The sequence below is a fragment of the Zootoca vivipara genome, chromosome 2 (genome assembly GCF_965207765.1).
Source record: "Zootoca vivipara chromosome 2, rZooViv2.hap1.1, whole genome shotgun sequence".
Classification (NCBI taxonomy): Eukaryota; Metazoa; Chordata; class Lepidosauria; order Squamata; family Lacertidae; genus Zootoca; species Zootoca vivipara.
The window spans coordinates 27,027,694-27,055,532 of NC_142584.1; the positions used below are offsets into that span (position 1 = coordinate 27,027,694).

At 43.6% G+C, this 27,839-nt stretch overlaps 1 protein-coding gene across 2 annotated transcripts; it reads right to left on the minus strand.

Annotated features, from left to right (window-relative positions):
- Positions 1–1,206: 1,206 nt before the first annotated feature.
- Positions 1,207–27,494, minus strand: CCDC40 (coiled-coil domain 40 molecular ruler complex subunit). 2 transcript variants are annotated; one of them, XM_088661482.1, is made up of 22 exons: positions 27,361–27,494; positions 25,432–25,498; positions 24,742–24,798; positions 23,863–24,007; positions 23,477–23,826; positions 22,115–22,235; positions 21,137–21,324; positions 20,259–20,342; positions 19,946–20,165; positions 18,509–18,666; positions 16,948–17,070; positions 15,440–15,561; positions 13,456–13,699; positions 13,178–13,360; positions 10,197–10,442; positions 8,781–8,994; positions 7,476–7,645; positions 6,651–6,742; positions 5,487–5,607; positions 4,482–4,670; positions 2,383–2,541; positions 1,207–1,634 (listed from the first exon to the last, which is right to left on the minus strand). In XM_088661482.1, the coding sequence occupies exons 1-22, from the start codon at positions 27,378–27,380 to the stop codon at positions 1,389–1,391; spliced, it is 3,519 nt and encodes a 1,172-aa protein (XP_088517608.1). In that variant the 5' UTR covers positions 27,381–27,494; the 3' UTR covers positions 1,207–1,388. The 2 variants fall into 2 exon arrangements, with proteins under 2 accessions (XP_088517608.1, XP_034963844.3); XM_035107953.3 differs by having other exon boundaries at positions 23,477–24,007; positions 27,361–27,493.
- Between the last annotated feature and the right edge of the window lie 345 nt (positions 27,495–27,839).

The following is a 27,839-nucleotide window of genomic DNA, read 5'->3' on the forward strand; positions in this document are numbered from 1 at the left end:
TACAACGAAAAGCTGTTTCAGCCACACATTTTGTACCCCAAATGGATGACAAGGTATGTGTTCACATACAGTATAGAACTCTGAACCAACACTTTAGCAAAAAAAGAAAAGAAAATCCCCCTAGCTGAGTGCCTGTAGCAGGCAAAGGCAACCTTGGCTCTCCAGATGTTTTGGAACTACCACTCCCATGATCCCTGACCACTGACCCTGTTAGTTATGGATCATGGGAGTTGTAGTTCCAAAACATCTGGAGAGCCAAGGTTGGCTATGCCTGGCCTATAGTTTTAAAGTTGGTGGAAGGCACCCTGCACCACTTGGGCCTCAAGCAGCAGTAATGGATCCACTAGTATCCCCTAAACTGTGTGCTTGCTCCTTCAGAGGGAGGGTAACCTCTCTCAGAGGAGGCTACCTCCTAATCTATCTGGTCTAGGGAACTACTAACAGTACCTCAGTCTTGTCTGGATTAAGCTTGTTTATTGTCTCTCTTCCTGAGGCAAGACATTGTTCTAGCACATTCCCTACCACACCTGCAATCAGATAATTTTTGGAAGTGGGTTTTGGTAATCCCCTCTACAACTGAGTACAAGTGGGGAAATGTTTTCAGTTCTGGTGTTCTGTTTTAAGTTGGAACACTGTAGAGAAGATAATCTGGAGATGGGTAAATGGGGCCCTGGATAGCATGATCCGTTCCTTAAAATTGTTTTTATAAAAGAAGCAGCATAGTCTGTTTAGCTTCTCTAAACCTAAATAGCCTCTTAGGATACAATATAGGGAAAAAATAAATTCAACCAAGGGAAGCAAAACAAAAATAAATACCTGTGTATTAAAAATGAGGAAGAACACTTTTTATAGTGTGACTTGGTATCTTTGCAGCCTGGTGGTAGTCCATTTTAAGTATCCTGATCAGCAGAAAAATTACGGGACCCAAATTCTGCAACTCTCCCTTCGTGTATTAAGGGTTTAGATCAGGAACCTATGGGCCTTCAGCTGCTGCTGGATTCCAATTCCCCTCATCCCTATTGCCCATGCTGGCTTGGGCTCATAGGAGTTGGAATCCATCAGCACTAGGAGGGCACCACACTAGCTGTCTATGCCATAGATTAATGACAGATTTTCTGTCCTCAGTAACCTAAGTCAACAAACAATAAATTGATCCTTAACAGCCTGCTGTTCCAGAACGGAAAGAAAAGAGCAAAAATCAAAGAGTTCAAGACTGACACACTTCTATTTATTTATTTATTGCCACGTTGACCATATTTGCTCTTTCATGTTTAACTATCCACTAAACGATGAGCAACAATTGTTCCAAATCATTCTCAAAAACATTTTTATTTGTGAAATATCCAAAATGTAAAAGTTTCAGTCTTAGTTTCCCCGCCCCCCTGCTACTATACTGCTGGTGTGCCCAGCCTATGGTTTAGGCTTTGGGTGAGCAACTTCAATGCCGCCTTGTGCTGTGGATGCTCCTGCCCGATTTGATGGAGGATGATGTGAATGCTGTGAAGTCGCTCCTCCAGCTTCTGCCTTTCGATGCGGACCATTAACTCACCGCGGCAAACTGGGTTATAGCGTCCTTCCTTCACTGACCGCAGGTGCTTCAGGCGCCCCTGGTTGGCCACAATATCTGCAAGGTTCTTAGAAAAGGAACATCAAATACGTTACAAGAAACAAAAGTCTACAGGCAAGGCAATGGTGAACAGGGCCCTGCGCAGCAGGTCCTTGAGGTTGGGAAGAACTGCTTCCCAAAAATCTGTTCCTTCTGACTATCAAGAGACCTAGTCCTTTAATAGACAAGGTCCCCAAGTGCAGGGGACAGTGAAACAACATAGTGGGCACTGCAAGGGAGTTCCAAAAGTGAATGCTTGCATTATTATACCAAAGTCAAAACAAATTCAATACCTTGCTACGCGAATACAGTTGTCACAATACAGAAAGCCCAACAGGCTATATGATAATAACTGTGAAAATTTTACTGGTTATTTCCTATCGTAAAGGTCTAATTCAGTATGTTCATATGTACGATGTATAATCTATGGGGCTAATTCCAATATTAATACATTTCTCTTTTCTTATCTTTTCTTACTGCTTCTTCTTGTAAGGCCCTGTATAACACAATCCTTAGGTAAGAATAGAAAAGTACCCAAGGTATCGAGAACAACACAGCTGATGTAGACTGCTGGCACAAGAAGAAGCAGTAAGAAAATATAAGAAAAGAATAAATGTATTAATATTGGAATTAGCTTTGTGTATTGTGCATTATTATACATGCACATGAACCAACTCAACCTGAGTATAAATGGCTATGAACAAACAGAAAGGATACATCAATCAGCCACAGAAGAAGCTGGAAAATGTGCTACAGAGAAGCCCTGTTCTGCTCACCTGCCGTTTCTTCTCCTGCAGATGATCCACGTCTGTCTCAAGCTTATTATATTCCATGTTCAAGAGGGAGATGTCATTGTGCTTATCCTGAAGTGCAGTAGCGAGGCTCACCTGGGAATTCTCAAGTTCAAAGATGGTTTTGTTGCACTCCTCAGCATGCTAGAGGAAGAGAAGTGGAAGGGAAAAGACTCTATGCCTTTTAGTGCAACCCACATGCCAGATAGGCCTGTAAGAGACTATCTCGGGGTAGCATCACGCATTACACTTTTATTAAACAGTAGCTATTCGAACATAGGAAAATGCATGTACACTGTCACGAGGAGCTTTGATATATGGGTGCATATTGGATAGCTGATGAGAATCCATATGTCTTGCAGCAGAGTAAAATTTCACGCCATGCTTAATAGGTAATGGCGCACATGCTTTCCCGTAAACATGGAATGGATAAAATGTCTCATATTTCAAGCTCTGCCTTCCCTTAGCATACAAAAGCAATGAAGATGCAGGTGTTCCCGCCATCTGGCCAGCAGGAACCCGGGGGCCTTCTATTGACAGTCTCTTAATGGGATCTGTCCAATTGTGTTACTGTTCTAGTTCATTGCATTTTAAACCACATTTTGAAAATGTTCTTTGAACTGAATAATAAAAGGCTCTAATATTCTCTTTCTAGACATGTCCTCTTTGGGCTTGGAGCTGGCAGCCTCAGGAAGGCATTTTAGCAATCTCTGGCGGCTTTCATACTAGTTGTTTTGCCGTCCTCTGTCCACTCACTTTTTATTGAGAATAAAGATGATGCATCCTGGAACTGATTAAGGGTTTAGAAGCTACGCATCAGTAATGCTGCTGCCATACTGAACAGGAAGCAATAAGAAGACAGAAGTACAAGGAGGAGTTTTTAATTAAAGCTGCAGGAGGGTTTTGTTTGTTTGTTTGTTTTTGCTGAACAGGACTTACATCTGAGAATACACTAAAGAAAGATATTTGTCATGGGCACTGGTGGATAATACAGTATTATACTGTGTGGTGTTTCAGTTCAACTTCCAGCTGATTACAGGAAAGCAAACCTTGCTAGGAGATCCTAGTGTGGAATAAATGTATATTTCAAACTGCCTGCTGTGGACCAGGAAGGCTGTTAAATCAGATTTTTTTCCGAGATTCTGCACATGTAGGGCAGGCAAACTTGAGGGTCTCGCTATTTTCTATTCTTCTCCCTTTATAGCAACTTAGTAAGAATTGACGTTTCCTGCTCTGTCTAGCATTTCATTTCAGAAGGTTAATTATTTGTGAAAGGCAGGAAGGCGGCAAAGTTTATACAGTACAACATTTGAAGTGCTAATATAAGACAGTATTTAGTTTGCTGCAAGGGCAACTAATAATACAGAATGACTTAGGGATTTGGTTGTTTCAATAAAGCAATCTGTGAGATTCAGTATATGTGGATGTTAGAGTCTACAACTGAGACTATTGATAAGCTATATAATGCCATCTTCCTACTGTTCTTAATGAAGAGCTGCAGCTTTTAACGTGGGCAGAGATGGGAGAATGTGATCAAGTAAGACTAGCTATCCTGCTATCCTTTGCAAGTGGGCTGAAGATGCTACATCTCAAGTCTCTCTTGGATTTGGGAAGATCCTGGCTGCTTCTTTGTAGAGTTGCTGTTCCTACCTAAGCCTAATTCCTCATGAACAGAAGCCCAACATTATCTCATATTATGTTCAGGGGCCCACTAGAGAAATGGCAGCCCCTGGTAGCAGCCATGCAGAGGGATGTTTTGAGATGATTTGTCCAGATAAAGACAAGGGACATTAGAAGGCTGGCACCTCTTTAATAAGACACTAACTTCTATGATAGGAAGTCTGGAAGTAGAACACTAACTGGGAAAAGGACACAGGGTAAGATGGAAACTGCACCAGCTCTTTTTGCTATTTTGGAGACACACTGTACAAAAATGAGCTGGTCAGATAAGAGTCCGATTTTTAATATACTTTTGAGCAGTTTCCTACGGTAGTAGCCTATAAAGCAAAAAAAAAAAAAAGTGATTAGGGTATCCCTTCTACATGGCCTTACTGAGCTATTGCCACCTGTTTTTATTTCCTGACCTTCTGGGTCTCTTTGATCTTTTTCTTTAGCTCCAGCTTCTTGTAATGGAAATCGCCCTTGGTGAACACTTTGCTACTCATTTTCCTCTGTGCCTCTCCACGAATCACAATAGACTCTCGGCGGGCAACAGCTGCCTCCATATCTCGCATGAGCTTCTCCTGTTGCTTCATCAGCTGCTGGTACCTTACCTACAGTGCAGGGCGAGAGAGGCGCAAACGTACTGGATACACCTAGAAGTCACACATGAGGCAGATGCCACTTTTCTATGCATTGCATTTTAGCTATCAGACAGGGCACAGCGAACACATGAGCATCAGCAGTCCTAAGGTTTGTGCAACGTGGGTTGCATAAACGCCATACACTTAAAGCACAGAATTTCCCCCAAAGTCCAACGACAGTGTTGATTTGCACATTCGGCAAAAGGCTTTAGAATGGTTAGTGTTTTCAAAGAATCTCAACTATTGGCTGCAGAATGCCATGAGCTATGAGCTAGCGACCAACACTCCAATATGAAATGCAGGTGCCCTCTCAGTGGATCACAGTGCCTCTGTTATCCAAGGGATATGTGTTTTCTGCCAGTCCTTAGAAGAAGGCAAGGTTGGCAGCTAGAATGAAATTCATTAAACACACCTGGAAAAAAACAACACCTATTGATCTGCTTATTAATTATCCCGATTGCAGGATCTGTGTTTCTCCTGCCAGAAACTGGTTATCCCCACTACAGGTATTGGATCTATCTGGCACAAAAAGTCACCAGGCCCCCACATATATATTATATGTGCAACTTTCCTTCCTACATTGTCTTCCATCATAATAGATACATCAGCAGAACAGGAAAGGATCACCAGAAGTCTACTGTGTAGGCAGGAGGTAATGTTGATTAGGCTGAAATGCTCTCTGCCTCAGTGCCTTAGACTAGGCTTCCACCAGCTTGCTGAGGTTTCTGATACTTTTGCCAGGCTAGGTAATGAGCAGATTTGTCTACCCAGCCCTTTCTATGTCACCTGCATCCTGTGGATCTCTGACTTCATGGCTAGGATCTCACCCTGCCCTGTCTCTGAATCCACTGCTGCACGCATCTCTTTGGCCAGCTGTATTTTCTTCTCCCATTGCATCATCTGACACCTAAAAGGAGAAAAGGCAAGGGGGGTGGAAAGGTTTTATACAGAGCACTAAAGCGGTTCCTTTGGCTCTGATCTGCATCAGTTTTCAAGGTAATATAAATTAGTTTTCATTAGTTTTCAAGGTAATATAAATTAGTTTTCAAGGTAATATAAATTAGTGGGACCCAGGTGGCGCTGTGGTTAAATCACAGAGCCTAGGGCTTGCTGATCAGAAGGTCGGCGGTTCGAATCCCTGTGACGGGGTGAGCTCCCGTTGCTTGGTCCCAGCTCCTGCCAACCTAGCAGTTCGAAAGCACGTCAAAATGCAAGTAGATAAATAGGAACCGCTACAGCGGGAAGGTAAACGGCGTTCCATGTGCTGCTCTGGTTTGCCAGAAGCGGCTTTGTCATGCTGGCCACATGACCTGGAAGCTATACGCCGGCTCCCTCGGCCAAGAATGCGAGATGAGCGCGCAACCCCAGAGTCGGTCACGACTGGACCTAATGGTCAGGGGTCCCTTTACCTTTACCTTATAAATTAGTTACAAAGAGGCCACAGAATCATACAGCTGATCTCACTAGCCAAGAGGAGCCTGGGCCCTCAAGCAAACTGCACGCCGTACACAAAACTCACTATCACAACAGGCATGCTTTTGGGGGAAGTTGGGTGCAGAGAGATTTTGGTAGGAGAGATTGCATTTCCCAAAAAACTAAATTACTATTGTCTATGTAACGTGAACTCATAATATAAGTGGTACAGGTGGATATGTGGATCTCACAAAAATACTGAGAAGAGTAGAATTGTTGCTTTAAAAAAGAAATCATCTAGAAGGCCCTGAACAGTACAGTAGCAATTGTGGTGAGCAAACCAATTGTTCCAGGCATGAAAGCTGCTGTCTGTTCAGCTCTGAGGCTGTGAGAAAAGGAAATCTGATTTACAGTCCTTGTGGCTACTCTGTGACTGGTCCTTTCAAAAGAGGGGAAATGCAACCACAAGGAAGCATGTATAATTTACCAGCTGTACTGCATGAGCGTTCAAGTTCCATATTACATAACAGGACTCACTCTGCCTCAAGTAGGCCGTTGAGGAGCCTCTCTTTCTCTTCTTGAAGTCGGTCCAGCTTCTCTTGCATCTCAATTGATTCTCTCTCTGCTACCTAGAGCCGGAGAGACATTGTTTATGCCTTTTATCCACTTGGGAATACAATGGGCCAATAAAAAGGATAGCTTTATTTTTTGTGTGCCAGCAAACAAGTCTCTGACTAAATGTGCATTTGAGCTCCCTTTCCCCCAATTTCATTCTTAGGTACAGCGGCGTCTTAAGCGCCCCTGTCGCCATTGTGCGCCGGATCTCTCCGCGCCCTTCCGCCCCGTTTCGCAGCGCGGTGGGTGGGTGGGCGCGGCGCTGCTGCGCCGCGGGCAGGCGGGCAGGCACAGCGCGATCTCTCCGGCGCCCTCCCGCCCCGTTTCCCAGCGCGGTGGGCAGGTGGGCGCCGCGCGCAGCTGCGCAGTGGACCGGCCGGCCAGCGGGCGGGCCGGCACCATGGTGCCCTGCGCCACCGGGGGTCTACGAAGAGCCAGCCCTGCTTAGGTACACTGTACAATTTCTATTGCTCCACCACTCCCGCAAAAGGCATTCAGGCTACTTCTCAAGAACTGCCCTTTCTATAGGTTCAGCAAAACAGAGCAAGAGCATCTCGGACAGACTGTGTATGAGGAAATGTATCAAGAAGACAGGCAATAATAATAATAATAATAATTTATTATTATTATTTATACCCCGCCCATCTGGCCGGGTTCCCCCAGCCACTCTGGGCGGCTTCCAACAAAAACATTAAAATACAGAAATCCATCAAACATTAAAAGCTTCCCTAAACAGGGCTGCAATACCTTGAGAGCGCGCACAAACTCATTCTCCATGATGGTATTGCCTTGTTGCAACCCTTCAGAATTCTCACTGTTCTTATTGATCAATAGATGCAGTTTCACCAAGTCATTAGCCATGTTCTTCATGTGACGCTCAGTGTCCTTCAACTCATTTTTCTCCTGCTGGATTTCGTCTGCAGGGGAACAGTGGAGAGATAACAATGCTCTAAAATATGGGGTGTGTAATTATAGTCCACAGGTGAAAATGCCATGGAGAACATGTGTGTGCATAAACTTTATGAAATATGCCTTAAATATTGCTGCACAAATATAGAAACCTGTTGATGTTGCTAAATCTGTGCTGCGCTGTGATACCAGTGATTTCATCAGCACCTTTATATGCCTTTATATGCCTTGTTCACTATGGCCAGTGAACTGCTTGTTTACTATGGCCAGCAGGAACATGAGAGTCTATAACAGGGGTCCCCAAACTATGGCCCGGGGGCCAGATGCGGGCCAATCGCCTTCTAAATCCGGCCCACGGACGGTCCAGAAATCACCATGTTTTTACATGAGTAGAATGTGTCCTTTTATTTAAAATGCATCTCTGGGTTATTTGTGAGGCATAGGAATTCGTTCATATTTTTTTTCAAAATATAGTCCAGCCCCCCACAAGGTCTGCTGAAAAAGTTTCCTGACCCCTGGTCTATAACTTTACAAGTCCCTTTCTTGGTAGCTGGATGGTTGGTAATAGAGTTTTCAAGGGCAAAATGTCCTTTAAGAAGTCCCCTGTGAATTTCTGCCATCTGAGAATCCCAAATTCTCTCAGAAAGGAAATTCAAACCTGATGGGTACAAAAACACAATTCTGCATTCAAAAGAATCTTCCGACATCAGGGGATTGATTAAAGATTGCTGTGAAGTACATTGTTTTGGAGATTTGGCAGCAGCAGTTATGTGAGAGCTTGACAACAAATCGCTCAAGGTGATCTAAGAAAAAAGTAACTCAAACAACACACGTGACCTTCCTGGAAAAGCACGCAATTACCAAATGCTATGAGACTCCAGGGTAGCTAGCCGGTCACCCAAGTGACTATCTCACATTTGCAGATGTTTGAAAAGATCTTCACTGATGCCACCGAAAGTGAGTGACGTGTCTCTCTACCTTTCCCCCCCATTAGTTCTGCATTTGGCAATCACTGACTAGCAATCACAAATAGGATTATCCCGCTTTAAACAGACCATCTTTAAACAGACTTCAAAACCATCCAGTCAAAGCTGTGGGGAAAGACCTTATGAACAACTCCTTAGGAGGAGGACCTGCACTTACTCTCTATGCGAACTTTCTTTTGCTCCTTAATTGTGATTTCTTTCTTTAACATATCGAAGGATGCCAGCTGCTGTTCTCGCACCCCGGTAAGCTTCACTAATTCCCTTTGGCTGTTCAGCCAGTGTTTCTGCAGCTTCTCCACCTCCATATCATTGTCCTCAATCTGTTTGGAGAGCTTCTTGATTTCAATTTCCAGCGGCCCCAACTCTTGTCCCTGGAATCAGGATCACATGAATGGGTTTTTTTTTTGGGGGGGGTGTTGTGGCACGTTGCTTTCACAGGGCTAACATGTCACTTCAGCTGCTTATACATATCACAGCAATGTTGGAAACATATGACTTGGTGGCTAATGCTTCCAAGTGCACAGAATCTTTTTCTGAGACCGTAGCAGCTCAAAGAATGAGCTGTGAACGACATCTGGGAGTTCCAAAAATCTGTGCTGAAAAGCATATTTCAAATTCTGGTTGCCTGTTAGCTAGGGATGATGGGAGTTGTAGTCCCAAAACATCTGAAGGGCCAAGTTTGCCTATGCCTGTTCTATGCCTTGAGACCCCATATACAAAACACAAAGTAATAGCACAATGACACGTATGGTTAATGTGTCTGACTAGGACAGGAAAGACCTGGCTTCAAATTTCCACTCAGCCACGAAACACACTGGGTGACCATAGACCATTGATTACATCTCAGCCTAGCCTACTTCACAGGGCTGTTGTGAGGATAAAATTATTGGGGTCGGGGCACACTCCATGTGTACTGTCTTGAGGTCCTTGGAAGAAAGTTTGGATATTATAAATTATTATTACTACTATTAATAATAACAAAATTTTGAAAGGACAAAGATCAGGAGTCAGAGATTTTACATAACTAGCAGACCTTTGTATTTGCATTTCTAGAGCAGCAGCCCACCATGCCACAGATTGGAGAAAAGACTGTGAAACTTCACAACTGCAGTCCATGTTGTGGTACAGAGCCGTACAGAAAATACATAAAAGGCACCATATCCCCTCAAGCATCACAAGTCCTTGGGTGCAGACAAGACTGATAAAAAAAGATCACATACCACATGTTTTATGCTATTACGCCATTAACGAAGAAGTAGCTCCTCTATATTTTTCTTATTAGATATGCTGGCTGAGTTTAAGGGTATAACAGGTCCCATTATGCGCTGGCGCTTTATTATCATACCATTTCCCCTTTGAAACCTCCCACTAATCCCCAAACCGCTTTTAAAATCCCTGCTACTTTAACGAGTGGCCTGTGGTGCAGCACAAAGAGTAGCTGAAGACATAACAGCCTAATAAATCTTGGGAGTGAATGGCAGCCAATATTTTTGAATCCTAATGCCATAAATGAGATGTCATATTCCAGTGAGGAGGCTCAGATTTCAAATTGTGAAAGTCATAAGGCACATACCCCAAGCTGAGATAAGATCATTTCCAATTTCTTGTTGTACAGGTTGATGACCCCCTGTTTGCGCCCAATCAGGAGGATTCGCTTCGCAATTTCAATCTCACTATGATTGATTTGTTCGTTCAAAGAGTCCATTTCCTTGTCCACTTCAGAGAGTTTCTTTTCAAGCATATTCAGCTTGCATTGGGTGTTTGTTTGATCCAGTGCGGTTTGGGCAATGTCATTTTCTGCATTAGCAATCACCATATCCTATAGGTAAGCGGGGGGGGGGGGGAGAAAGGAAGGGGGAAATTGATTCAATATTATAAGCAAGCCTCCGATACTGACATAGAAAGTCTAGCTCTAGAGTAAGTTGGCTAAAGGATCATAGATTTCAGTGCTGGTCTGCTGCTTAGCATGAATCAGCCCGAGTCTCATTCCCATCAGTTGTCAAATGAGCTTAGGTGCTTGCACAAACAGCATCCTTCACTGGGCAGACTCCAACAGGGCACAGGTGGATTTCCACTTGCACAATGGAATTTTACCTTCCTCTCCTTCCTGCTGCAAATCTCCACATCCCCCCCCCAATCCATTCCAAAAGGTTATCCAGTGTTCTGGAGCAAATTTTGAGGGTGCAAGGGACTTCAGCAGGGAGGAGAGGGAGATCAAGTCCCACTGTACAAGTAGAATCCCATTCTGCTCATGCACAGTGCTGGGTATAGCCAGGGCAGTCTGGAGCAGGTCGGGCACCCTGGCGCTGAGGCGCGGAGATCGCTCCGGCGCCCCCGCCCTCGCAGCGCCCCGCGCGGCTTTGTCACGCAGCGCCCGGCGCCCTGGCGCGCCGTGCCACCGGGACCTTACCTAGAGCCGGCCCTGGGTATAGCCCTGTCTGCTACTCTCACTGATGCCTTCTCAATTGTTTGGGGAGTGTGTGCTAGACGTTTTTTCTTAATGCACTGCAGTAGCCAATATTTTACTTACTTATTACAAAAGGAAAAATGGTTTACTTCATGATTACTGAAAATCTGTTCTATTACCCGATTTATAGTGGAAACTTGTCGAAACAAATGTACTGTTCCATCTATTTTAGCCAAGGAATTCTTGCAAATTATATCTGTTTATATGTATTGAATTTTTTAAAGTCCTTTTTTAACTTTATTTACTCTTGCTTTATTTTATCCTGTCTTGCCCAGTGTTTTTGTACATTGTGTTGCATAAGATTATATTGTGGGCCTTTGGCCGTAATAAAGATTTCATTCATTCATTTTACTTACTTATAAAACATATGCTGTTGTTTTTTTCTACAGAAGCACACCAGTGACTTTCAAATATGAAGCAGGCTACAATCATATAAAAAAATCTCCAGCAACAGATAACAAGCAAAATTATTAATCTAGTGTACATAAAACTGCAGGAAGGACAGTTGGTCAAAACTGTTACAATTCCTAGCTAAACCTAATCAGTATTAAAAGTTCAGGCAAATGTGAATTAAGTACAACTGAGATGCTTTGATGGCAGAAGTTTGAGGACAACATTTTATATCTTAGGAAAAAGGCTTGAAACTTCTATTGCCCTTTAATAGGAACTCAAGGGAAGCTTGTGAATTTTCCAAAGCCTAATAATGAAGTATTATTGCCAAGAGTAAATGACAGAAGATGGATCAAGCCATGCAAGTATTTTTTTTTCATTGAAATGTGTGCTACTTGCTACTATTTACTACCACACCAGCTTTTCAGTATTCCACCAGGCCCTAACTGCAGCTGGACCCAACCTGAGGTCTTCTTTATCCAGGGCCGTCGAAGACAAACATTGTAGAGCTAGCAACCACTAGCAGTTGGAAGGTAGGTTGTGGGAACTATGGACTAGCATCTAAAATGCCCTCCTCATAAACAACTCCAGCAACTAACATGCACACAGTTTCTTAAAGCTTCATCAGGTCCTAACAGAAACTGCAGCATTTGCAAAGGTTCTTTCATTGCATAGAAACTACAGAGGTGTGTATCTCTCTGCCATGATCAGAATACTGGGTGTGGCTTTTTGAAAATGGAATATTTAGCATTTAGCTTTAGTTAAAAATGCACAGAGGGAATAAGCTAGAAAAACAGGCTATGGCAACACAACTCAAAATGCAAGAACCAAAAAGATTAGATTCAAACATCATGCCTTCTCCTCTCTCCACCACACATCCATTTACTTGTATTATAGCTGCTGGTGGATTTTAACTGTGTGTAATGCGACAGCCAAACTAGGGAATGTTTATACTAAAGAAACAATATCATACTGAGCTAAGGTTCCTGACACATTCCCAATACATGCTGTTCATGAATCTCCAAGTCCAGCTTTGCACCATTTGCCAGTGATTCTTGGTTACTGGGCCCAGACCAGTTCTTAAAAGGAATAATTTATTACACAGTTTATATCTGCCTCCATAACTAGGTTGTGCAAGAACTATCACACAAGAAGGCAGCAATGTTATTCCAGCTGTGTTTTCTTTGCATGAATCAACCTTTATCTACAGCCTCGTTAGTTAGATTGCCTTGAACGTTAGCTAAACATGCCATCAGTTGGAGGTAAATTGCAGATGGGATAGTTTTCACTGCCTAATAAACACTTATTACGTCTATCAGTGCGCTTTATGCGTAATATTTTAAAAAGCGTAATCACAGAAAATCTGCACATCTCCATCCTTCATTAAGAAAGGAAAGAGGTGTGCTTGAAGTTTGGCACCATTTCCTTACAACACTGGGTCCTTGTGGTCCGATGGTTCAAATGCACAGTAGGCATCCAGAACTGAACCAGGGAAGGATTTTTAAAAATAGGTCTAACACTGCTGGTTCATTCTTTCTGGGTCTCCATAAAAGAAAACAAATGTGGAAATACTATGCTAAGAACACTTATAAAAAATCTTTATTTGGTAAGGGGAGATTTATTATAAAATATTCTTCAGTTTCAAAAAAGGAGAGGAAATCCTGTGCTCTCCATGCAACCTTCAGTGCTGTACATACCAAAGCCATCAATCTGTTCTGCAGCCTGATGCCCAGCTGCAAAAAGTATTTCGCTGCTTTGTTCGACATCAGCTGATCTTGCAGCTTGCTCACAATCTCATTCTCCAGTTCTTGCTTGTTTTGTGAACCTTTCTCTAGCTCTCGGCGAATGAGAACCAATTCATTCGTGCGAGCAGCTCGATCCTGGAAAGGAAAGATACGGGAATGTTAAACACGCAGTAAGTTTTTGTGACTTACTAGAGTAAATCAGGTAGCAATGCCTGGCCCCATGATCTCACCGCATTGGCCCGGTTGAGGGCTTGCTCTGTTTCCTGAAGGGTACGGGTGTAGGTCCCAAATTCCACTTTTATGGCATCCTGTTTGGCCATGCTCTGGGCTATCAGCTTCCTGCTTGTGTTGGCATCATTCTCTGACCGGTTCAAGATAGCAGCCAACAGCTCATTCTTTTCCTCCTCCTTGATGATGGACTTCTTGTAAACTTCGATCTCAATCTCTAAAGACTTCAGCTTGTGCCTGGAATCTCTGCAGGAGCAGAAAAAGAAAGATCCAGGGCCAGTTTACATCAGTGCCTGCTGCCAAATGAACTGTGAGAGGAATAAGAGAGGATTTGCAATGGCTCATTCAATTTCAGTGATCATCTATCTTCCTTACTTTCAAGTATGGACCTTTCCAGGTGATTTTCTCTTTGCAAGATAAGAAGAAGACAGATGTTACTTCTTTGTTATTGGAAATATAGACAAAAGTAATTCAACAAGAGCATGGGGGTGTGGGTTTGAGCCCCACATTGGGCAAAAAGATTCCTACAATGATGATTCTCCTGGTCCCTTCCAACCATTCTATGATTCTAACATCTGGAGCAGGCACCCCCAAACTTCAGCCCTCCAGATGTCTTGGACTACAATTCCCATCATTCCTGACCACTGGTCCTGTTAGCTAGGGATCATGGGAGTTGTAGGCCAAAACGTCTGGAGGGCCGCAGTTTGGGGATGCCTGATCTGGAGGGTACCCTACTGGTTGCCCCTCATTCAGATGGCTTTCCTAACCCATGAGCACCAAACTGCAGTGCATTATTGCTAGGAAATGTGATTCCTCCTCCCGCCCACTCCAAGAAGTCAGTGCTACTATCACTAACAATAATCGCCATGTGGAAAGCAGCTGCAAAAATGTCACAAATTCATATCAAAGTTCTCAAAAACTACAAACTCTGAAGCCATTTAGATACAAAAGTTGCAAATCTGCAGTAAACACACGAAGCATGCCATCTGGCTCCCACTTAATGTATCTGTGAGAAACCAATGTCTCACACTGTATCTCTCTTAGCACGTTAGCAAAGGGAACTATCATGCAGCAGCTGGATAATTTTTCAACTTTGGCAGAGGTCCAGATCCTAGATAAAGAAAGAAACCAAGTCACTGCCTGGCCTAGATGCATGAAGTTTCAAGATAGAACTGGATCCAAACATAAGATGTTAAGGTAGGAACAGGAAGATAAAAACATTTCTCTTTCCTTAGGCAGAGATTAAGAGGAAAGTAAACAGCCTGTCAACAACTCTCTTGTCAGCAGAACTCCATGAAGATCAGGTGGAGAGGGAAACTTGGGTATCTGTTTACAGACGAGGGAATTACTTTCACAGTTTTTAGTGACTGGCACATATTTGAGCAAAGAGATGAAGCAAGAATGAACACTTCCTTTTGGAATAGTTGCCATTCTAGGTAAGTTCTGAGTGCCGTTGGGAATCATGGTGATCTCTATCTAACCCAAAAGCAAGTGTTGTTGTTGTTTTAGAAATAATATCCACCCAAAAAAATCTCTGCTCGTTCACTGCAGTTACCTCCCAGTATGTTTCCGAGCACAATTCAAAGTGTTGGTGTTGACCTTTAAAGCCCTAAACGGCCTCAGCCCAGTATACCTGAAGGAGCATCTCCACCCCCATTGTTCAAGTCCGGACACTGAGGTCCAGTGCCGAGGGCCTTCTGGCGGTTCCCTCACTGCGAGAAGCTACAGGGAGCCAGGCGGAGGGCCTTCTCAGTAGTGGCGCCTGCCCTGTGGAATGCCCTCCCATCAGATGTCAATGAGACAATCAACTACCTGACATTTAGAAGACATCTGAAGGCAGCCCTGTTCAGGGAAGTTTTTAATGTGTGACATCTTTGTTGGAAGCCACCCAGAGTGGCTGGGGAAACCCAGCCAGATGGGCAAGGTACAAATAATTTATTATTATTATTATTATTATTATTATTATTATTATTATTATTATTATACCTTAGAGCTTCCTGCATAGCAGCGTAGGCCTCATCTCGGCGCTTCATTGCAGTCAAACTGACAGTCCATTGATGCAGAAGCTGCTTTTTCTCCAGGTGAATAGCTTGTATCTCTATACTTGCCTGCAACGACACTGTGGTGAAATACTACAACACTGCACAGACAAATGGGAATCAAATCCTATTTCTGCTAATCACCACCTCCTCCTCCTTTTCTACACAGCCCAATAACGATGTTATAAATTCTGACCCTTAACTCTCATCTCCTTGGTTCTTTATTCTTCTTCACATGTCAGAAGAAGCTGAACTGAAATCTGAGCATACAAAAAAAGAGCTGGAAATCGGAAACTTGTATGAAGAGTTTGGGGGACTTAAAAAGGTCTATGGAACCCTAAATTGCAGTGCTGACTTGTGCTACGTGGAGGAGACTGAGAGGCAAATGACACATTACACACAACATCTGGTAGGGGAAAGGATAAGTGCCTCCAATCTCCTGCCCTGTGATTCTTCCACTCAAAATTATATCCTCCCAAAACTGTTCTTTTAATCATCCAGTTTATACACCTTGAGTTATCTTCATAATATAGACAGAAAAAGATAACATACACAATTTTAATAAGCCACAATAAAGTGGTCAATGCCATCTCAAAACACTATACAGTACATAAAAGAGGTCCATTTTGTGCAATAAAGAAAACCCACGAGGAGCACCAAAGGATTTATTCATAATTCAAGAAATTTGATCTTTCCCGAATGATTGTTGCTGAGATGAGTTCTTATCTTGCCCATAACTGTGGATCAATTCTTTAAAAAATGGCTAAAAGGTCTTTCTTTACATGGATTATAAGCTGTGGTTTGTTGCAGAGTATTATGAGTTAATGTATCTGTCTATGTATCAAACACTTCCACATGGATACAAACATGTTTTAAACATTATAATGGAAAGGAAGGGTATAAATGCATGAAATCAGTTAAAATATTGTCATATAATTTAATTGGTATATAATTTACATCAGGGTGTGTGTGCACAGAATAAAAGGCACCCTCTTGGGTGAGGGGGGTGCTTCAGGTTGGTGGTGGCAATCCTGCAGGTGTGCTTTTACCTGCATGTTGCCACTGCTGCCAACCTGGAGCTGCCTTGACCTTGTTGCTGCCTTGCCCCACTTCTGTCCCAGTCAGGCAGAGGGCCCTTCAGAAGCACTTGATCAATGTGGGAATCACTGGCTCTGCCTGAGGAGTTTAAACAGTGCAGTCCTATGTGTGTCTCCTTGAGAGTAATCTCCCACGAGTTCAATAGGACTTGCAATAGGATTGTAGCCTTGAGCAGCTTCATATTTCAGCAAAAAAGTAAAATGAAAAAGGTAAATAAAGCAATATCTCAAGCTGTCAATCTAATAAAACATTTTGTTTGGAAGATGGGCTGGTTAAGTTCAGCAATGCAACATGTGCATGTCCTTGGTTGGAAACTAGCCCTTTCATGAAAATATCTTAGCCACAGAAAGACATTACCTCTCCCACTTCTTGTCGTGTGATTCTGGTGTCTTCAGCCTGGGCCATATGTTGGGCTTCATACAGAGCAATCTGCTCCTGCAGCTCATCCACTCTCGTCACGAGGCGGTCCACGTGAAGGTCCTGTGAAATCAGACAATTCCAGGTTAGTGGCGGCAGTTTTGTCTCTGCTCTCTCTGTGCACTCTCAGAAAAAGAAATGGGCCCAGTTTGCTAATTTGCTGGGAACTTTCTGGAGTGTTCAAAAATGATATCATCCTTTTGCAGTCTGCAACCCACTCTACCACCCCAGAACTCTTTATCACCCAGTTCAGCTTGTACGCATACAACCTAAGAAAAGAGGTTGGAAGCAGGACTCATAGCCCTCCAGATATTGTTGGATTCGAACTCCAGGGCCGGCTCTACGGCCAGGCTGGGTGGCGCAGGGTGCCACGGCGCCGGCCCGCCAGCAAGCTCGCCCGCCCGCCGCGCAGCAGCACCCTCAGCGACTGCGCTGCGCGCTGAGCCCGGCTGCCCACCCGCCCGCCGCGTTGGAAAACGGGGCGGCGGAGGGCGGCGGAGGGATCCGTTGCACCATGGCGCTAGGGCGCCAAAGGTGCTTAAGACAGCCCTGTCGAACTCCCATCAGCCCCAGCAAGCATCATCAATGTCAGGCATTATACCAATCAAGCAACATCTGGAGGGCCATATATTCCCCATTCCCAGTGCAGATGAAGGGTGGTGAACCATTATCAGTCTGAGGACAACCTTCCAGGGACCACAGGACAATACCGATAGCTGGGGAGCCTGGGGCAAATGTGGACATGCTGAGAGGCAAGAGTGGGCAGAACAACAAGTGTCACTCTCACCATTGTACTAGAGACTACATTCCAGCCATGGAAAAGTCAGAGGTTTCTAGACACACACCGGCGTGCTTCATTCACCATCCACAAAAGCAAGGGGGATTGTCACAGTTTAATCATATATTCCAGCCAGGCAAAAGTAGTCAAGGAGGGCATGGAGCAGGGATGGCGAAGCATGTGGCCTTGGAGGAAAGGTGTGACCTGGGAAGAGTCACCAGAACCAGACAGAAAGGACCACATTTGGCAGTTGGGCCTGTGGTTCCCCACTCCCGGTTAGATACATCACAAGACTGTTGAAGCAGAGGTTGAAGCTCGTTCATATCATGACATCCGTTGGAGGGTAGACCAGGCATCCCCAAACTGCGGCCCTCCAGATGTTTTGGCCTACAACTCCCATGATCCCTAGCTAAGAGGACCAGTGGTCAGAGATGATGGGAATTGTAGCCCAAAAAATCTGGAGGGCCGAAGTTTGGGGATGCCTGGGGTAGACAAACAAGTGACCATGGAAGTGCAGATCAAATGAAAATTAGACAGTCTGCTAAAGGAAGTCCTGAGGAAGACTTGTGTGGAGATGCAAGTGGAAGGAAAGCTGTTCCGGGAAAGGGGTCATCGTGGCAGATGGGAGGAGACAAAGGGGCCAACAGGAGATCAGCTTTGGCAGGATACATAAAGCAAATGACATTCATGGATAGGAGTTAGAGAGGATCAACCGCTAGGTACCTGTTTTTTCTTTTCCACCTCTGCTCGCATCCTCTCCACTTCAGCCTTCTTCACAGTTCTCTTCATCACAGCTATATCATCACGAACATCTTGGTCCATGTTCTGCATGTAGAACAGGCGCAGGGACAGACTTTCCATTTCTGTCTGCATGGCCGAAACTAAGAAAACCGGAAGGAATACACACACACATATATGTATGTATATTTCCATAGCCTGTGCCAAAACTGTGATTAATAGTATAGTAAGGGGAAAGCAACAAACCATGTAAACTAGATGGCTTTCTGTAAAGTGAAAGGATGTCAGGCCTGCAACTCACAGGCTGCCCAACTGTGATCTACTTGATCATATCTCTAGAGCAGAAGTTGCCAATATAGCACCCATGGGCACACCTTCTCTGACACCTACCGGGGTCCCTTTCACTTCTGAAATTAGGCCTGAAATACGAACAGGTTGTGGTGTGTGTGGTTGGTTGCAGAGTGTGGGTGGGTGCACATGACAGTTTCTCTGATTTCCAGATGTGCCTATGGCCCCCTGAAGGTTAGTGATTCCTGATCTAGAGGCATGTGTATATGATACTAAAAATATCCAGATTTCCTACCAAGGAAACGTTTTATTCCACCCCAAAACTGGAATACTGTGGCCTCAGTAAATCATGTAAATTAATCACATGCATTAATCTTGTTTTGCATCTTTAAGTCTCCTTCTCTAGCCAGAAGAAAAGAACCAGGAGCATTACATAAAGCCATCCCTTAGCCCCTGCTTTGTATTCAGCAACTCATTTGACAGCTGCAGGCGACAACAAATTCCACATAGGTCAGCGGAAAAAGAGGCAATCTGGAGGAGCAATCTGGGGCAATCCATTCCTCCTATTTAAAAAGGCCTATTTAAAAGGTTGCTTTGTCCACCAAAAGTGCTGCTTATAGCTCTTTGGCTTCTGTTGTGTGTGTTTAAAAATAAATAAATAAATAGTCATAAAGTTAGAATGAAAACTAAAAATGGAAGTTAGCATTCTCAGAATGCAGAATTTTATGTCCAGTATCAGCTTCTGACTTTGCAGTACAGAATAAACACACTATCCATAACATCACTTTTTACATTGGCCTCTTGTTTACACAAGAGCAACTATAAACACAATGGAAGAAAATTCAACCTGTGATTCTACTGACCACCAACTATGTCTGCATGCAATTGATCCAACAATCATACTATCATTCAGGAATCTGGTAGAAGGAGGCAAAACTAGTTAGGTTGTTGAAATATTCATAGCCCCTGAATACTGGAGCTAAAGCTTATAAAGTAAGCATGTGATAGGTTTAATTTCACAATATGAAAGGGGTGAGGGCCATCGGGATCAAGCTGCCAGGGGCGGTACGCTCCCCTAGGCCCCCTCTTCCTCGGCCAGTGGGTGAGGGACAACCTAGCAGCAAAGGAGGTCACCTTTTTTACGTTCACTCTCCGTGCCCTGGCTTGTCTTCTTGTACATGCCCCTGAGGTCTTGCAACTCTTCCTCTAACTGCCGGCGTTCCATGGCAATCTGGGAATGGAGATTGTGGTTCTTCTCCAGTACCATCTGCAGTTGCGCCAACTGCTGCTGGACTCCATACAAGATCACGCCGAGTTCTTCCCTCTCAATCTTTGCAGTCTTTACTCCTGCTGTCTGCAATCAGGGGAGGGACAAAGTGACCATGCACACTCCAGCGTGGATGGACAAAAAAAGAAGAGTCAGAAATTCAAAGGAAATATACTGTACCAATTCCCGAAACTCTTCAGTCAGCTTTCCTATCTGTTTATTGAGGTAGTTCTTGAGAGCAGTTTGGAATCTTTTCATCAAGGGCTATAGAATGAATCAAGAGGAAGTTAATATATCATCCCAGGGGGGGTCAACATTTGTCTTCAACAACTGCTACAATTTCTGCTCTGGCTATCTTGGGTAAATTTCAGTACAAAATGTGGGGACAGCCTTATTTCATGATAAAATTTTAAAAAGAAGATCACATATAGCTTTACCAAAGGTCCATGCTGGGCATCCACCCTCCCTTCCAACTTTCCACTTAGGACACACCTACAGACCAGCATTCAAGAAATGCCCCGGGCATTTATCTCATGTAAAACAATAGAATTAATGGAGGAGAATGATGTCCAAACAAAACGCTTTAGGGTAATTCTGTTTGCTGACCGAATGGTTCGGTGAGCAAGGAAGTCGAGGGGGAAATGGAAGGCAAAAGGGGAGGAAGCAAGGGCAACAGCTGAGATTGGGTCAAGGAAGGAAGGGAAACTGGGGTCAAGGTGGGGATCTGTAATTATAGAATGCGAATGGGAAAGGAAGTCATTGAGAGTAAGGGGTCTTGTGTGAAAATTGGGAGGTTGGTGGATTGAATATATTCATGAAAAAACTTGGAGCAACAAGGGAGAGAGAGCAAGTGTGGGAAAACTTAGAACTGGGGGGGGGGAGAGAGATTGTTATAACTTGCAACCCTTATTTATCTTTGTGTGAGAAGATCTGCTCAAAAGAGTCAGCTGCTTTGCATTTAAATATCACAAATTTCATCAATATCTTTTAATATCTGACTTTCTGTTTTCATCCAGCTGCCGACATGACAGCTCTTGTAAGCTTTGGTCTTTTCTTACATGCTCTGGGTCCAACACAACAAGCTCAGCTTCTTCCTCTGCCTCTTCGCTGCCAAGGTCCCCCTCAGCAAAATGCAACACGTTCTCCACTTCCTGCTCTTCCATGGGCCCAAGCATACTGGGTTGCAGAGACAAAGGCCGAAAAGCAGCCTCAGTAGAGTCAGGGAAGATGACTGTCTTAGAGGCACCTATATTTGGAGAAGAGATGAGTAGCATCAGCAACAGAAAATGCAAGGTAGCAAAGACTTCTTTACCACATGGAAGGTTTACCGTGACCTTCTTGGGGCACAGTGCTTCATGGAAAAGCAGGGTATAAATTGAACTGAAATGCAACAAAAAAAACCCCACTAAACTAAACCAACACCTCTCACCTGATACTACTGGGCAGCACATTATTAAGGATATTCCCCCAGTTGTAAATTTTATTAAAGAGTTGTAATAAAACTCTTTAATAATTTTTTTTAAAAAAAGGATATTCCACCAGTTCCATTCATTTACTGCTATTTTTGTGCTATTTTATCTGGCTTTTAGTTCTCTTTCTGTTCTGCTATCCTATTTTGAAGTATTTAACATCCTATAGATTGTTGTTTCTATAACTTTATGTAAGTTGTTTTGAGCGGTGTGGCCTGAGAAGTGGTATACAAGTACTATAAATAAATGGTGTTGTTATTGCCATTATCCAATCCTGGTTCTACAAAATTCTCTTCCATCCAATCTATTTAATGTCATCTCCATTAATCACTTTTAAAAATCCTTGTTTCTATTATTCAGATCCTTTGGATACCTGCAGCACATTCAAATGACTATGGCAGTGCTATAATGATAACAACCAGGCAGAGAACCACAGTGGAAAATACAGAAGTCAACTTAGTATTGGCATCAAACATTTCAAATGCAAGGTTTCTCCATCATCAATTGGATTCAAAAGTGTGCTTCAGTGGCAAGCAAAGTCCGCATCAATAGGATGGCGACTGATACCTGACAACACACGGCGTCCCAATTGCGTATCCAGTCTCATGCTGCTGGTTCCTGAAGATACAGGAGACAGCACTTGCCCACTGGGCAATCTGGAAGGTAGGCTGAATGTGTCAAACGCTTCCTGAAAGAAAGGCTACTATTAGAAGAGAGCTGCTGAAAAGTGTCTTGATGCTTAGAAAGACTTCTCTAATACAAATTCTACTTGAATTGGTAATAGCAAAATATGAATGAAGCTACCTCACAAAGACCCTACAAAGCAGTTTAAAGACTATAACTGGTGTGGATAGCAGATAGACACAGACCCTTGTTGACATCCTATGAGAGTCTGTATTTATTTTAAAATCTACCTTGTATGATTGCAAAGTAAAGGTTGGAAACATCTTGCTAGTGCAACCTTGGGAGAGTACAGCTCATATTCCTCCCCACCCCCACCCCAATCACACACAGACACACACAGAGCACTCAGTCTTTCTTCCCTAAGTCAGGATGAGGGGCTCTAAAAACCCATCTCTCCCTAGTGTTGGGATGGGTAGTGAGGAAACACCTCTTCTTCTCTAAGCAGCAGGCAGAGGGCTTTATTTCCCAATCTTGGTGCTGTCGTGCTATACTAAGCAGGCAGAGGGATTTTATTTCCCCATCTCAGTGCTGAGTCCTACAGCACTGAGATTGTAAGATAAAGCTGGAGGAGGCTGACAGGTCACTTCCTGTGAATTGCTGAACTGGATTTGGCTGTGGTAAATCAACCCTGCCTTGGAAAAATAATAGTAAAAATTGACTCATGGATTTAATCAGTTCCCCCCTCCCCCCCAAAAAAAATATTATCCACTTTCACCCGCTCCTCCTTCTCACATTTCATTCACAGGTAGGTAGCCGTGTTGGTCTGAGTCGAAGCAAAATAAAAAAATTCCTTCAGTAGCACCTTAAAGACCAACTAAGTTTATATTTTGGTATGAGCTTTCGTGTGCATGCACACTTCTTCAGATACACCATCTTCAGATACACCATCTGAAGAAGTGTGTATCTGAAGAAGTGTGCATGCACACGAAAGCTCATACCAAAATATAAACTTAGTTGGTCTTTAAGGTGCTACTGAAGGAATTTTTTTATTTTACATTTCATTCATTTAGACTCAACCACATTTTCAACAGGACTACTTCTTGATAGAGACCTAACATTGTATATACAACATAATGGCCTAAATCAGATATAACACAAGACTATGGGAATAAGCCTGCTTGAGCCTAGGGCTTTAGAACTCTCCTGCCTTCCTCTAGTGTGGTTTAGCAGTATTATATCCAAATGAGGCCAACATGTCCTAGGGAATAAAAAGTTCCTTTGTGCCACATTCAGTGTCACTCTCACCTGCAAAAAGGAGGGGGTGCCACGCTCAGGAAGACCTGGCATTGGTGTGCCGGGCTCACTCATCACTCTTGAGAGTATCTCTTCCAAGATTTCCATAGGAGCAGCTATTGCCTCTTCCTCTGTAGCTGCTGCAGGAGCACCTTCTGCCCCTTCCTCTGTAGCCACTGCAGGAGCACGTTCTGCCCCTTCATCTGTAGCCACTGCAGGAGCACCTTCTGCCCCTTCGTCTGTAGCCGCTGCAGGAGCACCTTCTGCCCCTTCCTCTGTAGCCGCTGCAGGAGCACCTTCTGCCCCTTCCTCTGTAGCCACTGCAGGAGCACTTTCTGCCTCTGTAGCCACTGCAGGAGCACCTTCTGCCCCTTCCACTGTAGCCACTCCAGGAGCACCTTCTGCCCCTTCCTCTGTGACCGCCGCAATAACATCTTCTGCCCCTTCCTCTGTAGCCACTGCAGGAGCACCTTCTGCCCCTTCCTCCATGGCTGCTCCAGAAGCACCTTCTGCTCCTCCCTCCATGGGATTATTTTCTCCTGGCTGCAAAAATTAGAATGAATCAACACTACCTGAACACTAGAAAATAATATGAAGATAGTTCACGTTTCATCCTCTAGAAAGCACAGAAACTTGTCTTGATTCAGCCAAACGTTAAAGGACATGCTTAACCGTCCTTTAGGATTTGAGCGGGATAATTTGAGAATCCAGAGTCTAAAGAGAGGAAACAAGTTAGATCTGTATTTCTCTTCACTGATTTGTAGCACGGCCTTTGGCAATGAGTGTGTAATGTTTATTTTCAGCAAAAGTTTAGATTTTGATTCTTTTTTTAAAAGTGAAAACTGGAACTATGTTATAATATCTACTGGACTGGAGACAAGAGTGCAGTAGCAACCTGTGGGGGGATGTGGAGCAGCCCTCCAAACTCTGATGCCACCTACCTGGATGAGGCTGGGGTAGGTTAGGGTGGTAGCAAAGCCAAGGCTACATGGGGATGTCAGCAGAGCCAACCCAGTGCTCCCACCATTGGACCTGTGCAGCCCCAAATTCACACCCATCATGCCCCATCCAGGTAAGCTGCAAGGATGCTGGTGGCAGTAGGAGAGCTCTGCTGCTCAACCTTGCTACTGCAAGAGCAACAGCAAAGCATTGATAGTGCTAGAAAAGAATCAAAATAATTTGACTGCTGAATACCACAAAAAGGAAGCGGCTTTGCTCTTCTTAAACCATTTAAATTAACTGGATTGTTCTTCTACTGAAGAATCATGAATACCTACCTCTGTGTTCACCCCATCATCTTGATTTTGGCCACTTGTATCTTGCAGCTGCTCAGTCTATTCAATACAAAGAAAAGGGTATGTGTGTGAAACATACACATAGAGGAAAATAGCATTCTAATTATTTATTTTTATTTCCAATATTTATAGACCACTTTTCATCATAGATGGTCACAAAGCAATTTACAGAACAATCAATGAAGCAACTCTCCAGTCACTTAATATGGTGTTTAAAACAAACAAAAACCACAGGTTAAAAAACATAAATTCACAAATAAGCATAAAACGGCATACTTAAAATGCCTGCTGGAATAGAAAGGTCTATGTGAAGCACCCAAAGTTCAGCTGGGAGGGTACCTGTTGCTCTCAGTTCCACAGAGTCTGACACATAATACCAAATGCATGGCTCCTGGTGGACATGAGCCATGGATCTGAGTCATGGGGCACCACAAACAGAGAATCCACCCTCAGATATAATGATTCAGGTGATCCTTAAGGTACCCTGGACTCAAGTTCTTAAGGGCCTTGTAAATTAATACATATACATATTGCAATAATCAAACCAGTGCTAGTGAGTTCCTTGGTTCAAATGTGTGCAGTTCAAGTGAAACTGTGCCTTTAAAACTGTGGTTCAATTTCTATATATAACTTAAATTCTCCAACACATCAAAATCCTTGCATTTATATTACCTCTTCATCTTTTGCAAGCAGCTCTTTATTCTCATCTTCTGCAATTTCTCCATGCTCCAATTCAGCGCTTTATTTTAAATGTAGAGAAAATAAATTATTTTAATAACATTACAATCATATGTTGAAAAAGCAGTTTAGATTTTGGTGAATTTTATATTCAGCCCAGTTTGCAAGGCAGGGCACCAATACAGAATGACAACAGCAGTAATTTGCCTTTGTTTCATTTTGGCAAACCCAATTTGATACCTTAGTGCTACAGATATATACTGTACTAGGTCTAACTGTGCAATCCTATGCATGCCTACTCAGAAGTTGAGTTCAGTGGGATTTCAGTCCAAACAAGTTCATATAGGGTTGTTGTTTTTGTTTGTTTGTTGTTTATACGCCACCTTTTTTCCTGACAAGACAAAGCAGCTTACAGATAAAAATAAGAAAAGGGGCAGACATTAAAAACAATTAAACACACACACACACTATTAAAGTCATAGCAATAGTTGTAGTCCAAAAGTCCTCAAGAGTCAAGAGGTGAATGAACAATGTCATCAATGTGAATGACAAATCTAAAGATAAGGAAGAGTTCTGTGTGGAAGGTGATACAGTTTCCACAAGATTCTTTGCTTCTTCTTGCTGCAAGTTCAAGTGATGACTTTAGCAGTAAGTTTCAGATGCAAATGTGAAGCTTGGTTGACTAGAACAGACAACAAGTTGAAAGGTGAGAGCTACCGTATTTTTTTTTAATAATGCATGTGTGCTGAATCAGTCTAAATAGGAAGTGGATGAATGGAGATTCTGGGTTCACAGGAGCAGGTGGTGTTAAAATAGGGAAGGGAAATTGGGAGCTCTGGATTACAATAAATTGATGGAATAAAAAAAGGATAACAACAGTCCAACATTTGAGAAGAGAAAGATACAAAATGCAGTTGTTTGAGAGGCTGGAAGTTGTGAGGAACTGAGCTTTTAGTGATTATATGTTAAATAAAGAGTGGTGAAAATGGTCTTGAAACCCTAGAGAACTGAGATGCAAAGTGTGAGGAAATATGAAGTAAGGGGACTACAAAGCTGATGACAACAACTCTAGAAGGTATCTGGTCTTGTGCATAGGGAGAGGCTCTTGGTCCTCCTTGAGCATAGACCAGATGGGAGGATGAGTTACACAAAGCAATGTTTGAAATGCATATCGGACATGGGGAAATGAGGGCCATGCAGTTCACCCCAATGCGTGTCAACTCAGAAATAAATTCACAGGGACTAAGTAAGCACACATAGGATTGAAGCTGGCGGGAGGGGAGGCAGAGTAGAGGTTTGGGAGATCCTAGAAGTTGGTAATATGGGAGGACTGAGGAGAAAAGTAAAGGACATCAGCCTCAGGGATGTCCCAACAAAGTGCCTTATTGTATGGTCCATTGAGTGGAATGGGGTATTTATCGACTGTTTGCAATGGGAGGTGGAATACTGAGAAATGGAGGGTGGAGCTGGTGGGTAGGGCAACCAAGGAGTGAAGCGGCGGCGGCGGCGGGAAAGCAATGGTCTGTCTTATGGGGCTCCTTTTCTTCACCCACTTCACCCCCCAACAACAGAAATTCCCATTCACATATATGCCCATTCTCCCTTGAATTCAAGCTTTCTTGATATAGGGTCACAGCCCTAGATTTGAGTTGCTGAATGAGGGCGGGTTGGGGGGTTGCTGTTAATGAGGGCACAGCAATGTAGATCTACAACCAGAAACTTATTTTATTTTATTTAAAATGAAAATGGGGGGGGAGCTGTCCCCTCCCCCCCAGGGGCGAGATACTAACAGGGCTTAACTAATGCAATACACTGAAGGGCAGCAGCCTTTTCTGGGGTACCCTTTCCCCTCACCACAATGCACCCCTGTGCCTGCCCCCTCTCTAACCCAAGTGCCTTGATCCCGCTCCCTTAAGCGCTCACCGGCTGCCGCTCGGCTCCATCCTCTCCTCCGTTGCTAGGCGACGCTAAACACATCCAGCGCTCTCTCTTTCTTTCCCTTTCTCTCTCTCTCCTGCCCCGCCCCGGCATCTTCTCGGATGATACCACTTGCGGGGAGCGGGAAGGGGAAATGGAAATATGGTCCGAACCATTTCTGTGCTTCAGGCTGTCGTGCCCGGACTAGGGTTTAAGAGGCATGCATGTCGAGTGGCAGGAGACAAAGACAAATGAAAAAGTTTAGAGTGACACGTTGCATGAACTGAAGATAATATATCTATTGAAATACGATTGGCTGAGCTGCTCTATGGTCGCAGAAGCTGAGTCATTTAGGTGTAATCTATATATATTTTTGCAGTAAACTTTAGGGGGGAGGAATACCAGCTCAGTTTAATTTTAATCTATGGAGAACTTTGTGAGTCCGCTCTTCTTTTTCCTCTCTCTATGGCCAACGAACCTGTGCG

What these genes read in the sequence shown, in the direction of transcription:
- CCDC40 (XM_035107953.3), bottom strand. Translation starts at nt 27,380, where the DNA reads ATGGAGCCGAGCGGCAGCCG. An exon ending in TGCTTGCAAAAGATGAAGAG is followed by an intron (nt 24,799 to 25,431) that starts GTAATATAAATG and finishes TGTATTGAATAG; the next exon opens with ACTGAGCAGCTGCAAGATAC. An exon ending in CAGAGATCCACAGGATGCAG is followed by an intron (nt 4,671 to 5,486) that starts GTGACATAGAAA and finishes CCTGCACTGTAG; the next exon opens with GTAAGGTACCAGCAGCTGAT.